The 16,111-nt window shown below is 36.5% G+C and overlaps 1 protein-coding gene and 1 long non-coding RNA gene across 8 annotated transcripts in view; both read left to right on the top strand.

Moving 5' to 3' along the window:
* Positions 1–16,111, top strand: part of LOC139976942 (uncharacterized) — a 179,773-nt gene that overhangs the window by 4,997 nt on the left and 158,665 nt on the right. For all 7 annotated transcript variants that reach the window (XR_011796329.1, XR_011796330.1, XR_011796331.1 and 4 more), the window contains exons 3-5: positions 2,240–2,318; positions 10,667–11,447; positions 14,167–14,401. Coding sequence is in view for 4 of the 7 variants with exons in the window: in XM_071985830.1 (XP_071841931.1) it covers positions 2,287–2,318; positions 10,667–11,447; positions 14,167–14,401 (1,048 nt within the window). In the remaining 3 variants the exon portion in view is untranslated. The remainder of the gene's footprint in view (positions 1–2,239; positions 2,319–10,666; positions 11,448–14,166; positions 14,402–16,111) is intronic.
* On the top strand, positions 2,807–8,620 carry LOC139976962 (uncharacterized). Its single transcript, XR_011796343.1, has 2 exons — positions 2,807–5,445; positions 5,872–8,620. It is a non-coding gene; the product is annotated as an uncharacterized lncRNA (long non-coding RNA).

Genomic DNA, 16,111 nt, shown 5'->3' with positions numbered 1-16,111 from the left:
ATTTGTGATCACAAAAGTGTTGGCTATAGTGTTGGTTACTTTATGGGAACATGTAGGACCACAATTACTTGGACTATTTGAGCCCAATCTTGCTTGATAATATTATGTGTATTGTCATATACCCCAAGCAAGGAACCACAGTGCCCTTGGGCTCTTGTTAAGAAGAATAACATGGCCAGTGTTCCCATTGCTGGTTTGTGTTTCAAAGAATGTCTTGTATGTGTCTGTGTGTGTAAATAAATAAATAAATATATATATATATATATATATATATATATATATATATATATATATATATATATATATATATATATATATATATAAAATAGTTCAAATATATTTCTTTTTTCAGTAAACCATTCGAGAATTTTCTGCAAAACTTTAAAGTGATTAAATTTAGTAATTAGAAGTAGTTCCATAACTCTGAGCTTAGGTTGCAACATTTGGGAATCCCCAATGGTGCAATTGTTTCACAGTTCAATGATCTTACTCAAATGGCACTACTTCACAAAGCCTAAATTGGGCTTTCATCTGATGAATAATTTCTGTGGTAACCAGTGACGTGTAATGTTGCACAGCAGTGCTTTAGTAAAACCGTGTGTAATTATTTGACTTGTACAATGGGGTATGGAGTATCTTAAGGTGTGTGGACAAATAAAGAAATGAAGTGTGGGAGTATTAAATGTTTGTTTAATTCCTTTACTTCAGGCAATATAGCTTTCTTATAATCTTATCCCTAAACGGAGTGTACTGACGATGAGAAATTGTAATCACTAGTAAATTTTTGGAAGAATTATATAACTAAAGTTGCTGTCCACCTCACACCCCTTTAAGGTACTAAAATAAAACCTGACGAGTTGGTTTTACTTAATGGGGGGGGGGGGGGTAACATAGGGTAGCAAAAGAACATAGGATAGACTTACATCTTTGAAGTGGGGGGTCAATAAGTAATGTGTGTTCGTGTATGTGTGTGAATCAAAACTAATAAACCGTAAGATCGATTGCTTCAAACTTGCTGGGTGTGTACATGGGTATTGGATGTAGTGCCTGCATGTCTAATGTCATCATAGGGTTGGTGGTCAAAGGTCAAATAACCTAAACAGCATTGTTGCCATTATTCATATACCAAATAATATACGACTGAATCCTTTAAAAATAAGCAAGTATTGCAGACCACATGTCTACACTGCATTTATTATTGTAAAATTGCAAATGTCACGTGATCAAATGAGGTATAAGGACAAAATGAGGTAAACTGTTGGTTAACTATATTCCAAGTCAAGAATATCCAGGATGATTAAGTTGATTACATAGCAAGATTGCAAGAAAATTTGATTTATTAAAACACTATGTGAATGACCAAAAAACAAAATAGCTGATAGTGTTGTAAACGAGAATAACTACATTGTTTGAATGCATTTGTATTGACATGAAATATCACAGGTTACGAGGTCTCTCAAATTCAAGATTCCCGTACTTCAAACTTTATGAGCCATAGTGATGATGTCATAGCGGACTGCGTTGATTCCCAACATGTTTTCTATTTAGCACATAAGTTTTGAATTTATTACTGGAAATTTAAATCGAAGAATATTAATGCTTATTTATCAACATAAATATTAAAGCTTCTCATCTGTGTCATAATTTATGCAGTTTGTTTCCATGGTAACTGAACCCTACAGGAGTATAAACAAGATACGTAAATATACAGTCTGCCACCATTTGTTACATTGTAGCAAGTATGGATAGTATGTGAGAGAGTCTTGTTGTATTGTTCATCAAATGAGTGAGAGAGGGGGTGGGGGTGGGGTTGACATGAAGACAGGAACCAAGGAGGGTCAATATACTGGTAACTTGCATTGTGGAATTGTAATATCCATGTGTATGAATTGCCTTTACTGTACATTGTTTCTCTAATAACATTTCATAATACCATCACATCATACACAAATGCATACAAATGCTGTAACTAATATCAACATAAAAGTTTGGTTACATACAAAGCTTTTCTTTTTCACGATCAGTTTTGGTACAGTGTAACCATCTCCCCATACACGCCCCACTCACATCCCAACCAATTGCATTAACTCAGGCAGATGTGGTAAGGCACAAAACTGCAGTTATGAATTTTAGTTAAATATAGATAGTCATTTAGTTATAAATAGTTATTGGCGACCAAGATCCAATGAACCGACAAATGCAGTCCTTTTAATTTTGTAAACATGTATTTCTTTTCCAGATCTGAATCTATAACAAATTGAATATCTGCACCCAAAATCAAAGACGATGGCCAGCAAGAATGTACTGAAACTCTCCCCGTAAGTATGAATATTTTCAATGTAGTTTTATTCTTATTTATCATTGTTTATTCATGAAGGTGACTGTGTGTATATATATATATATATATATATATATATTTATATATATATATATATATATATATACAGACTACAGTGGTGTACTGTCGCCTGCCCCACTAATTACGCACGTATCACGCAAAGGATTGGAATACACAATTAAATTGGCATGGTCTTTCTATTGTAGTGTGTGTGAGTAGCTCAGAACTATATGTTGGATTCATGTCCTATATGATAGTCTGATAGCCAATGAGCTGTAGATGTGCTCTATTGCTTTTTGAAGTAATGTCATGGGTCATACATAATGAGTAGGCAGGCATAATGTAAACATCTTTACATGGCTTTATGTTGACAGCATTTGTTTTCTTTCATACTTGGCTTGTATGTATTGGTAGCAAATACGTTAGTGTTCACGTTTGGGACATTAAAAATAATTGATATGGCTGGCTTAATTTTTTATCTCAATACATTACATGTATAGAGATATTGTAACAGTAAGTGGGACTCTCTCTTCTCTTAAAAATTTTTCAGCGTCTTCATATAAAGTTCTTTTTCTCTGGAATTTTCAGAGCAAGCATATATCATATAGGCCAACAAAAGTTACTATTTTTTATTCGAGAATTTTATCTCATTCTATGACTTTTTCACCGATTTATGTCCAAATCGGGCCAATTTGGACTGAAAACAGTTTAAACAACCCATTTTTGCACACGCTCCAAAACTTATGTTTTATGAAAAAGAATAGAATAGAATTGTCTTTCAACAGTGGTATCGTCTAAGATAGGGTCCTATTTATTATATATTTTATTAACATTTGAAACTTTCATTTGTTGTTTACAGGTAGGTATTAATAAGAATTTTACTAGCTGTAAATGACATTTTATGGCTTTTATTTGCTTCATTTGATGTTTAAATGATTTTTCTTTGTTAAAACAACACTGAGCTGCCGCCCCTACTTTTAGTAAAAAGGTCCGTTTTTAATGATTAAGCCCCGCCCCAAGTCTGTTTTGTAGCAGATTGGCTATGACTCATGGCAGCTACATGTTAGATATACGAAAATGGCTACCCTCGCGACCAATTTTCTCTACTGTAGTTAGGTACGCCAGGTGTAGTGTGCATGCTAATTACATATACACATTCTGTACTGCTGAATTCTACGTAGTGCATTTAATTTATATTAGACCTTCGTTTTTGTATCATCCATTTAAGGATAGTACTGGTGTTCAGGTAGCTTTTCAGAGCAAGGGCCATGATAAGTTTGTTTGATTGCCCTTCATGTATTTTGTATAATTACGTATACACATTCTTGTATTTCTGAAGGCTACTTACTGTAGGCCTAGTGCATTTAAAAATATATATATAGGCCTAGGCCTATTAGGCTTTCAGTGATAGCCACATTAGCATTGTACTGGTGTTCAGATAGCTTTTCCTAGGAAGGACCAGGGTAAGTTTGTTTGATGGGTACGTATAAAAGAGTAGCCGGCCATAGCATCACAACTTTTATAAGACTTTAAAAATTGTATAAGGTTATGTTTTATTTATAAGGATATATGATGTAAGGCCACGAGAATGAAAGTTATAGATTTGTGTCCGGACTTTTTTGAAAACACACGAGGCTTTTTTTCATTATTCATTATTTACAACTGCGCATGCGTAGCTATCTACATAAACCATTCACGCAAGTGGTATATAAACGACTTCAAAATGCCATGTTTGCTATCACAGTAGGGGAGAATAAAACCCTGGCTTTGAAACACAACTGCTACTAGTACTAGGCTAGCTGGATGAGGATGCATAGAATTTAAAAAAATGTTAAAAATACCGGGCTCCTGTCTGCAACATGATGTACACAGTGACAATGATAGCCTACATGACTTGGTCACTACAGTGCATTGACCTGGAACAGTACGTACGTACGTAGGCTAGGCCTAGATCGACTGCTTGTTATCCTATGCTTTAGCATTACACTGGAGACGATCATAAACATTGACCAGTGAATCGTAAAATTTCACATTCTGATCATGCCATCCATCAATATTTGTATATCGTATGCAATGTCAATAAACTTTGTTATAGTTTAGCCCTTTTATGTCAACAATTCGAGTCTTGAAACTATAGGTAAGTATAAAAGATTGAACGGATTTCTTACGTTTCGTTCCATGAGAACAACGCATGGTATCAACGCACGCGTGCGCGTGGAGACATTGCGAGAATCCGATGTGCGGTTGGAGCGATTTGACCTGTGACCCCGATGACGCCGCGACACTGGCAAAGCGATGATACTGTTTTCATAGCTGCATTTACGTGATAAATAGATCGTCTTTCCACTGTGCGCGATTTGGAAAGTTTTTTTTTTGTGCGGTAGCTTTTCAGGCATGCGGGCGGTGGACGCAAATCTATAACTTTCATTCTCGTGGCCTAAGTATGTTTAGCTTTCTTTTGAGCCTGTAATGTTGTACATCAAATGTACAAAGAATTAAAGTGGCCATGACACGAAAATTTCAAAGTCCTATATTTTTGGGATCCATCAAAGAATGTTCTCTAAAACATGTATCAACCAATCTGCCAGTTTAAAACTTGATTTTTCAAGTCGAAAATTGAGAATGAATTTACCCTTTTCGGCGTTTGAAACTTTGTTTACTCGAAAATTTTCCGATTCGCATGACGTCATGTGACGTCACGTTTTGAACACATATTTGTTGTCGCTGCTACGGTACCATTCACGTACACAGTAGACAAGTACACATACCACTAGTAGTTACTAAACAAAACACCGATCACAAGTGCGATATCAAATCAAAATTTCCTGTGAAATGGCGGATCCAGAGCCAAATGCGGCAACCGAAGTTCAAAGTGATAATGGTTCTTCACTAGGCAGTGAAATTGGGCTATAATTAGAGTGCCCTTTCTCATATTCGAAGCAGAGAGTGAAGGCGATGATCATTCCAATATTGAACCGAACGCTGAGGGTGGAGCGGAGGTGTTAGAACCGTATCAGTTCGAGCCTGTTAAACGAGCCGAAATTGAAGCTCCACAACATATCGAAGAAGAAATCCGTTCGAAACCATTGCAAGGAACATACAACGTGGTAAGAATTTATTAACGAAGCATTTAAAAACAAAATCCAGTCCATTTTGTGCATGTGTTGTTGGAATTCGCGGAACACCCTAAACCGTATTGTGCGTTGTGTTACGGTAACTTACAACCCATATGTAGAGTGTGTAGTACTAGTAGGGTTGGTTGCATACTGAAAGTTTGGCTCGGGGATGTAAGTTGCATTATGCAGCCATGCTAGGTAGGCATATGTGTTATTTCATACTCATTATTACTTGGCTAGTACTTTGGCCTGGAGTTTTGCAAATCAATTTTCTGAAACAAAAGAATGTTTCATGATACATGGAAGGTGTAAAATCACAACAAATGTAACCATAACTGTACATTGTGTGCCTGCTTGTTATTGTGGACATCATGGCCAACATTAATACATTTTGAACTTTCATAAATTTTTTCCCAGGCAGTACAGATACATAGCCTACAGTCAACAGGTTCAATGATACTTGGGGTTCCTAGCAAGACACGTCAGGGTTGTGCTACCATCATGTGCAGTCCAAAGGATCAGAAGTGATTTTCCAGCCAATGGTCATTACACTGGATTCAAGTTGCCAGGAGAAAACTCATTGTATAGGAAGCCTTTCTAAACTACGATTGTGTTGGATTATCAATCCGTCAGGGTTCCCTCAGTGTTGATATATTGAAATTCAAGACTTTTAATTCAGGATGAAAAGGTTATTTTCCAGACCCAACATCAACAATAAAAGAAAAGGCATGTTTTGAAGCATTTGGACACAAGTATTGGCATGACCGTGATGTCATATAATATGTGCATAAGGGAACGGGCATTGACCTTTTTAGGGGCATTTACCTCGTTTGATTCGTACCTTTAATCTGGAAGCCAAAATAACCATATCACCAATGATATTTGACAGAAAAGTCATAATAAAGACCAATGGAGGCAGCAGAACTCTTGAATGTTTAGACTGTTTCTTCAGCAGCAGTTGGTTTGTTTTGTAGTCTTTCTTCAAAAACTCAGCAGTACACCCTGTTAATGGTCTTCGATTGTTTTAATGCGTGTGATGCTGTGTTTCACATTGCCCATCAGTGTTGTACGTGTCGTCGTGCGTGGGTAACATTTTTGCATGTGAGTTGCGTCGTGCAGTGTTTCTTGGTTTAAATAACCCTGTATTGTATTTGCTTCTGGATTATTCTAATTAATTTGTCACAACAACGATTGATAGCGATGGACATGCAACTGCTTTGTAGGCTTAAAGCAAAAAAAATCATGTAAGTTGTTTTCTTTTAACCTCCTTTGATGTCACAAATTACATTAGTGTAATTTAAGAATGATAATGTTTATGGAAAGTACAGTTTTACTTTTATGTCATATAATACAATGATTGTTGTTAATGTTAGTTCAGATTGTCCAGAATGACTGTCTAGAACTGATATTGAATAAATTTTGTTCAATGATTTAACACTTGAACTATGTTGTGTGAATTTTTGGCTCTGTGACTTTAAAATAAATCGCTTTGAGATTTAATTAAACAACCTTTGGAATAAAATCTTTTTACCTACCTATTTTGACCCATCCCCATTACCCCCACTCCCTCCACAACATAATAAATGGTTTTCCTGGAATAGGCATAAGAAATTATTGCTATAATTAACTGATCCAGCATATTCCAGAAATAAATTGGGGCACTGAGATTTGTTCACAAGAAGATGTAACCCATCGCCTCTGAAGCTAACCTCATAACTTATTAGTATACAATAGAGCAATGAAGGGGGTGTTAATTTAGATGATACAGTAAAATCTCTTCGTCTATTGCGACTTCAGTGTAGTAACGCTAATACTATAGGGGAACCATACTATAGTACTACTAGTGCTCGGCGCGCTACCTCCTAAGGATCGCCACTTGCCCCATTGGAGGTTTCCTGTTCCCCGATCTGGTCTTCAGAGTAGTTTTTTGTGGATTACTTGACAGAAGAATGACTCTTTTATGTCGAACCGTTAAAGTCCATTTGTTTTATTTCATAACAAAAAGGAGGGATCGTAGTATGCTTCCGTGAAGTGTTCGCTTCATTCGAACTGCATACTGGCTAGGCCCAGTGAAATCGGCGCTGGTGTTGTGCACTAACTTGGTCATAATCGCCGTGTTTTTTTTCGTCCTTCAGCCATGGATGAAGGCTAATTGCATGGGTAATGATATTTATGCAGCCCCAACAACACAACGGACCGGCATTTCTCTCGGATAGTTTACAACAGTTGTAAAACAAACTTGAAATTTCTAACGATATAGCGTAATACAGTGGTTGTTCTCTCAGTGTAAATGTGCGTGTACTGTATATGGAACGATATGATCGTCGCGCATCCGATACATGCCTGAGCTTTGCACGTGTGTTCCTAACATGACGTCATCATTGTCTTGTTGTGAAATCGCATTCTCAGGTATCTATTTTCGGATGCGATTATTAAAACGTTAATTACTAATTAGTCCTTGAGGTTTTCAAGGTGTTGAGGATAGTTTTGAACATAGATTTTCTCATAGATTCAGAGGAAGTTACTCTCGATGAGTTGGATTTTTCGTGTCATGGCCTCTTTAAAATAAAATAACAAAATGGAGAGGAACTGAGGTGGCTATTACTTGCATCACTTGCATATAAAAACTTGTAATCTTCTTTTACATTATTTTTTTCCAAGTCATAAATCCATGAAATCTTCATGTCAGAAAAATTGAGATGGAAAAACGTGGGTTGTTTTGATATCTAGAAGTGGACACAGTTTTGATGGTAGTCACCACTACAGTCTACAGTAACATACAGTAGGTCAATAGGCCTAGCTCTCAAGGCAGGCATCAAGAATATGGTCGAGTTGTTCGCCTCTTCTAATTTGGCCGTTGTCATTGACGTCAAACTATATGACCAAAAAGTCTAACAGAGACTGACCCAAGATGGAGGATACCACATAAAAAACAAGTTCTTAAATATCCTATGACATTACTAAACCTTGCAACGTCGTTCTTTCGACTAACAGGCAATGAGCGCTAAAGGCAAGACTAGCAGGATAAAGTGTAACCTGCAGAGACTATTCGTGGCAAAGTAGCAAAAATGCAAGTTGTATATTTGTTGTACCATGAATGATATTGATAATTGTAGAGACAGAGCAAAGATTTGAAAGGAATCAAAATTAAAACTTCCAGTATTGAGATACTGCGTCATTGATGCTCTTGTTTTTTTTTTGAAGCAAGAAAGTATCAGGAACTGTATGTTAGATTATATGTCATATATGATAGTCTGATAGTGGGGCTGTGTATGTGCCCATTGCTTTTAAAATTAATGTAATGAATTAGTGTGTGGGGCGTGACACACGTAAAAGGTGGACATATTTATGTCCTTTCGTATTTGGCATGTTTGCATTGTCAGTTGCTTCTTGAGCATATTTTTTCCCTTGTAATTTGATACAGCGCCACCAATTACAGAAGTTTCCCGCCATGGTTCTGTTTGTAATGAGTAACTGTGTAAGGCGTGATTGGGACCTAGGTTGGTAAATGAACCTATGGCTTTGAATCGCCCTCCCTGAAATTTTAGCCTACCAAAGATCTCTAGTGACAAATTTTGAACGTTTACTAGTTTAAGTGACTACTTTATGAAGCCACTTTTTGTCCGTATTTTCTTTTCATGAAAATTTGCCGTAGTTCTGTGGAAGCTTTGATATTTCATTGGAACCAATTGTCCATTATATGCTGCCTAAAATTCCATTTGGAAAGAATGGTCGAGGATCGTTTTCTTGTCATCATATTTACCTGTCTTTGTTCCCTCCACATAATGATCTAAAATTGAGTACAAATTAACTGAGCTCTTGCTTAGTACGAACCACACGAAGAAAAAAATCCTTTTTTAAAAATAAACATATGCTATCAAAATCATGAATCACAAACGAGCAGAAACTCGATCGTGCCTGATTGAGTGCCGTTAACTTTTCACACATTCCAGAAATTTTGTCAAAATAACTCATATTTGTATACAGATGATTAAAGTCCTCAAAAAAAGCTTTTGTGAGGCTTCCTCTAAACTATAATAGCTAAATGCACACGTACTGCATGTGCTATGCAATTATACCACCATTAAGAAAACTTGTGTTGTTGGATATATAACTCACGGATATCAGGCTTTATAATTACATAGGCCTGTAAACGTCCGTGTATACAGCTACAGCTTGTTCTAAGTTAATTTCCTAAATAATTGCAGCTGCATGGGTCTGTATTATAACTGGGGTTGTGATAGCTCTGTATATACATATATGACACCCCGCTACATGATTTGCCACATCTTTAGTAGAAAAGCATGCATTGACTTAATGATACGTCCTGCGGACCGAATGTTCACATTGCGTCAAATGTAACAAAACAAAGTGATATAGAGTGCAAAAATATAGCACCCTTTTGCATCGAATAGATATAGGCCACCTGTAATCGGTCCAGCTGAAAGGCTTTCAGTATAAATGTTCACATCGATGTCTTGTAAATGCGCACAATGGTGCAGTGTACATGCACACCTGAAAACGTACTTACACATACTGAATATATCACTGAAATTACATCTACCATTGGCGACAGTTATACGTACCGTAAAATCCTATCACCTTTTTCCAAACAACACAAATTTACAAACACAATCAATATATAGTGTTATACTGACGTTGTTCGATTATTAGTACTACTTAAGTTATAGATCCACATTTTCGCACAAATTTACTCCAGTCGGCCCCATTGCCTGTTATCGGAAAATAGCACCGTGCTAATATATACAACTAGTTATTTTTTTTGTCGTGTGCTTACGAAAAGGCCTTCTAACCGCCTTCTATTACCTTCCAATCACTACAAACTCAAAATAATATTTTTCGATTAGAGATTGAGATCAGTATAGGCCTATATGAGTAATGTTCCAAAGACATTGTAAGCCTTTCTTCACTTAAATTTTATTTCCACTGTCAGCTTATTTTCTTTAACTGACCTTTTCAGTATATCTTTATACTGCCCTATAGCTCCCCCTCCCCCCCCCCCCCCACACACGTAAAGAAAACTGAAAATAATTTAGTGGAGTAGCTCTCTCTACGTAATAGCATTCGAAAGTACGATCATTTTTCCATCCGTTGTTTACTTCGTTAACCTGATCTTTATTAGCCAATATTTACGCTAAAATTACTTGTTACCATGGAGACGCAGGCTTGCGATTTTGTCTTTCCATTGCAGTGTACGAAGCGTTACCATACCAAGATGTACAACAGAAGGTGACTGGGCGGTCAGTGATATGGCTGTACGCGGTAACAAGCTGGCAGTGAGCAGATACAGCTACAGGACAGATGCAACATTCATAGACCTGTTTACGTTAAATGGCCCTGATTCTTCGTCGCCATTAATGACTCAGTTGTTCAGTAGAGTATTCCATTATCAAGCTTGGCCGTTCTCTCGCCATGTTTCATTCCTGGACGATTCACATGTAGTTACTACGTACATATATCTCGTTCAGGTTTATCATATTGAGGCTGACGACAGTGAACCATTACACACAGTCAACCTATTACACGATACAATAGCCAGGTGTGTGACTGTCAGAGAGGGAGAGATATTTATTAGTTTGTTTAGATCTAACGAGGTGATTGTGTTTGATTTTAGTTTAAATAAAATCAAAACAATCACCTTGAATGGATTAAGAGAATATAGATATCCTAAGGATATGACAGTTTATGGAGATAATCTGTTTATATCTACAGGTAGTAGAGCTATTAGATGCAACATGGAGGGAAATATTGTACATGAGTATAAAGCACCAGGCTACTCAGAGACATACAGTATCACTGTTAGTGGTCTGGTTTATATTTTATGGGATCTCCTCCATGTTGTTGTTTACTCTCTCTCTGACAGTCAACAACTGATGTCATTTGATGTTGATGACTCAACTAGAATCAGGATTGTTGATGTAAACAGGTTGTTAGCAGTAGACAGCAGTGGTGAAGTGAGAGAGTACAGTTTGGTAAGTACAGCAGGATTATGATAAAAATAGGAATATAATTTAGGTCTAGATTATTCAGCTAGTCAATTAAAGTAGACAAATATGATATAAGTGAATGTGAACACTTGTCTTCTTAACAATTATAACTATTGTTTTACAAATTTGGCAAAATTTAATGAATTCTAATGCAAATTTTTTTTCTTAGTGGAAATGGTTAACCTAAATTTCACAAGTTGTGTGCAACAAGTGTAGAGAAGTGATCAGGACATTCTCTCAAGTTTTTGAACAACTTTATGTGAATTATTTAGCAGTCTAGAATTTAGAAATTTGGTATAAGTGGATGCAAACTTTTGAGTAGAACACAACTGTTAGTGACAGCTTACAAAATTTGCAGAAAATTTAAAAAATTTCAGGGCAAAATATTTACATTCAAATTAAAAAATGAGATTGTAGACTATACACTGTGTGTACTGTATGTAGGAGAAATGAAGGCCAAACATAAAAGGCTTCATATTTACTGCAAAAATTTGACTTCTGTTGCAGGTTACTATCAACACCTTTTAGATAAGTACATGTAAAAAAATGTATAGGTAACAACTATTAGTCCCATTTTAAATTTGTTTTACCTGATTTGAGCAAATTCTAGTGCACATTTTTTCTAAGTCATATTTCAAAATTTGGTTGCAGAGTACACACACTGTGTGTATGCATAAGAGATCTTAGCTAAACAAAACTGACTCCATTGTCTTTTCAAACAAATATGAAATTGTTAGTTGCTTTAGTAATGGTAAATTGGTACTAGTGGATGCAAAAATTTGTGTACAGTACAACTATTACTGTGATTTTACAATTTTTGGCAGATATCAGAAAACCTCAATGCAAACTTTATACAGCCAGTTTCAAAAGCTATAGATATAGACTCCACACTGTGTGCCACCAAAGGAGAAATGACTCCTTTGTGTTTCTAGCAAATGTAATTTTTTTGTCCTGGCCATTATGACCTGAACATTTAACAATAGGCCTTCTTGTAGTATTAATGTACAAATTTTGCACCAGTGAATTCAATTTGGGGACAAACTGGCATGTTAATTGTAGGCCTAAGTTGTCTGTCTACATGCTTACTATAGTATGGTGGGCTATAACACAGCTTTGCTTGTTTCCTAAATTCACATGCTATGTTTCACTATATATGTATAGTAGTCAATTGTGATTAAATGTAAGTCAAACTAGAGCCAGCCAATAGGATATTTATAGTCTGTAATGCTGACACTTTGTGGGATCGTACAGGTACACAGTTGCATCTTTTCAGTCACGATGGCGAATTGGCGATGTTATAACACCACAATAGACGAGTACCTACATCGACTGTTTGTATATAGTCATTCAGGATGCAATTTCTCTCTTGCAATGACACAAAATACAAGTTGTATTGTTAATGTGTATTGTTTATCGTATGAAGGTTCACTTAGGATCAGGAAGTACTGTAATTAAGGTTAGTGTGAGCTGCAAGGGTAAGGGGAAGACATTAAAGTTGTCTTAATTGCTTCTTAGTGGTTTGACTTGTTCTGGTAAGGAATCTGAAAAGAGAAAAATAGACTATGTGAGATTCATAATGTGTATTATATTATATATACATTTTTGGTTACAATGCCAAATGTGTATGTACTTTATATATGTGTGTGTGTGTGTGCATGTGACGGCTTGCTCATAAACAAGATATCTCAAATTGAGTAAATGTCATGCTTGGTAGGTAGATGTCCCATGATTTGTAAATGTGCCCTATTGTCTTGATTGGGTGGGCCTTAATATGATATTGTTAAAATGTCAATATCTCTGCAACTGAATGACTAATTTAATTTATGCATAGTATGATAATGTAAGTAACATGTCTCTTTGCAACAAGTACGTTTACCTCAAAAATATTCATGCATGGGTGGGGCCTAATGGGAATTCGTGGAAAGAGGATTGTATACATGATACCTCAATAAACACAAGTAGAATCACAGTCTTCTTGGTAGATACACTTCCCATGGTGTGTATATGTGCCGTATTGTGTTTTGTTCCCATCTCTTGAATGTGAAGGGGTGGGTGGGGCTAACCATAAAGTTCGTAAAATGTTAATATCTCCTCAACCATATGTCTGATTTAATTTATTCATAGTAGCGTGATGTAACTACACGGTAAATACATGTTCTTTGCAACAACAATGTTTACCTTATTAATATTCATGAATGAGTGGCCTGGGGCTTAATGGGAATTGGTCAAACATGGCTTGTAAACACAGATGCCCTATCATGAGTAGATGTGCCCTATAGTGTGTGGTTTTCATCTCATGATTATTAATGAGTGGGCGTGACTTACCATAAAATTTGTAACTGGATACTGAAACATTTGGAATAGAAATAATGTTTCTTTAAAATCCTTACAATTTAACTCACTTATAAATTCTACATTATTTATTCAGATAGTTATTTTTAATTTTGAGCACATTGTATGGCAAGGAATCACAAAGCCAACTGGCTCTCTGGTTATACTATATCACTAAATACACTTTGTTAACATCATAATGATTCCTAGTACCTTCCTTTAGATGTTGCAGCATTAGTCAATAGATAATCCCTCTTCATTTTGGTGTGCACAAGTTCATGAATATTAACATGTATGGCTTACCACTCTTTGAATATTGTTTGGGCATCGGAACCACTTAATGTTTTCTTGTTCTGGTTCTCTTTCTTGAAAGGATCTTTTGCAAAAAAGGTATTTGCAAAAGGCATATGCAGAGATGACAAGAAGTGACAGCGAAAACCTTGCAAACTTCTTCATGTTTCCTCTGAAACATGTAAAGGCCATCATTAACAGCCCATCACACTCCGAGGACCTGTTAGTGGAACTAGAGAACAAAGGGATTATACAATCTGCTCTCACTGATGAATTATTTGAGAACCTTGGGGCACTTAATATCTTAACAGGAAGAAGTAAGTATAGGCAATGGATAATTGATGGGTGGTAACTTGTAGGATTCCAAAAAAGAAAGTTTTAAGTGACACTGTACTTCATATGTTAACATCATACTTGTTTGTGCAGTAAAAATCTCAGAAAATCCTATGCTATCAGGACACCTGATGAAGGTGAAAATCATGTTATAAATAGAAACTGATATCACTGAGTAATCATTTTGGTGAGTGCCTTAAATCAGTCCATTTAGTTTAAAATATGTGTTATTGGTTTCATTGAAGGTCATTAGGTTTGCAATAATGGTGTGTATGTGTCTCTTTATGTTGATGTCTCATTCGGCCAATTGATACCCCATATATCACAAAATGAAAGTTGGATGGATCTGAAACTTTGTTTGTATTTTGAAAAATAAATACATTTTCAGCTCAACTGCCATAATGACTTCATGAACTGAGGAGTTAACAGGCTATGTATTATGGAATTCCACCAAATTTGGAAAAAATATTGAACCTCCATGACACAAAACTGCTAATATATTAAAGGCACACTCTCAGCTAGGAAATTGCTAAAATCAAAAATCTTGTCTCAACGTATTCCCCGATTAAAAAATAAAAACAATGCTGCCCTCTTCTCACAGCGGCAACATATTCATTTCTTTAATATGGCATTCTCATCCTTAGCTATAAACAGCATACGCAAATGGGTACCGTTACCGCGAAGGTTTTAGATTTCCGAGATTCTAATCTGCCTCTCAGTGTTGCGTAACCTATAGGCACACTGTGTAATTGTACTGTGTGCTATTCGAGTTACGCAATTTTTCGATTTGCTATATGGAACAGTGCATATTGTACTGCTGGGAAAACGCTATACCAGCTCGTAGCAGCAGGTAGTTGTTATGGAAAGTCATATGGGCCCGTATGATTTCGTGCTGCCGATTTTTGTTGTAGAAATTGCTGAAGAAATAAAATGCGAATAGTTTCGTCGTGTAATTCTCTATAAACATGTGACTGAATGTGTGCTGTTTATGTACTGTTATTTGACAAAACGACTTGCTTCTGGCCTAAAGTTCTTCAATACTTGAGTTCAAAATAAAATAAAACAGTGAGCAAACAGCTTATCCACTAGAGAGCCTGTGTAGAAAAAAACACGCACATAATACAGACAGGTTAATGAGCATGGTGAACACAAAGAGATAGATGTAAGGGGATTAGTAGACAAGGGATGGAGAGAAGAATGAAAGATAAAAACCAACAGGGGAAGAGGATAGGTAGGAGATAAACAGTGGAGGGACAAAGAGAGGATTAAGGGAAGGGGTAGGGAATAAACTGGAGAAGGACAACGACAGAAAAGTGTGGAGAAAAAAAAGGGGTGGAAAAAGCTATGAGAAAAGGAGTAATGGGGAGGGGGGCAAGGGGAGAAGGAGGGGGAATGAAGAAAAGTTAGTCATGTCCTTCCTGAATGTTGAGCCCATTTGGTTGAATGGTGCGAAGGCGTAGCATCCACAACCTCTCTCTGCTGATTCGCACTAGCTAGGACGGCTACCTAAGGATTCAATCCCCTGGGCCTATAGAGACATGTCGTTAATGGTATGGTTGCATAGCTCCCAACTCTTGAGAAGGCAAATGCTGGTCCATGCCATGAATTGCCGTCCTGGGGGAGGGGTATATTGGGGGTGTCTCCCTCCACTTTTTATTTTTTTTTTGAATCCTGGTGATGCCTACATGTAAAAT

This window comes from Apostichopus japonicus, chromosome 12 (assembly GCF_037975245.1).
Source record: "Apostichopus japonicus isolate 1M-3 chromosome 12, ASM3797524v1, whole genome shotgun sequence".
Classification (NCBI taxonomy): Eukaryota; Metazoa; Echinodermata; class Holothuroidea; order Aspidochirotida; family Stichopodidae; genus Apostichopus; species Apostichopus japonicus.
Note: the sequence above shows the minus strand (reverse complement) of the source record. Positions and strands in the feature narration are given on the sequence as shown.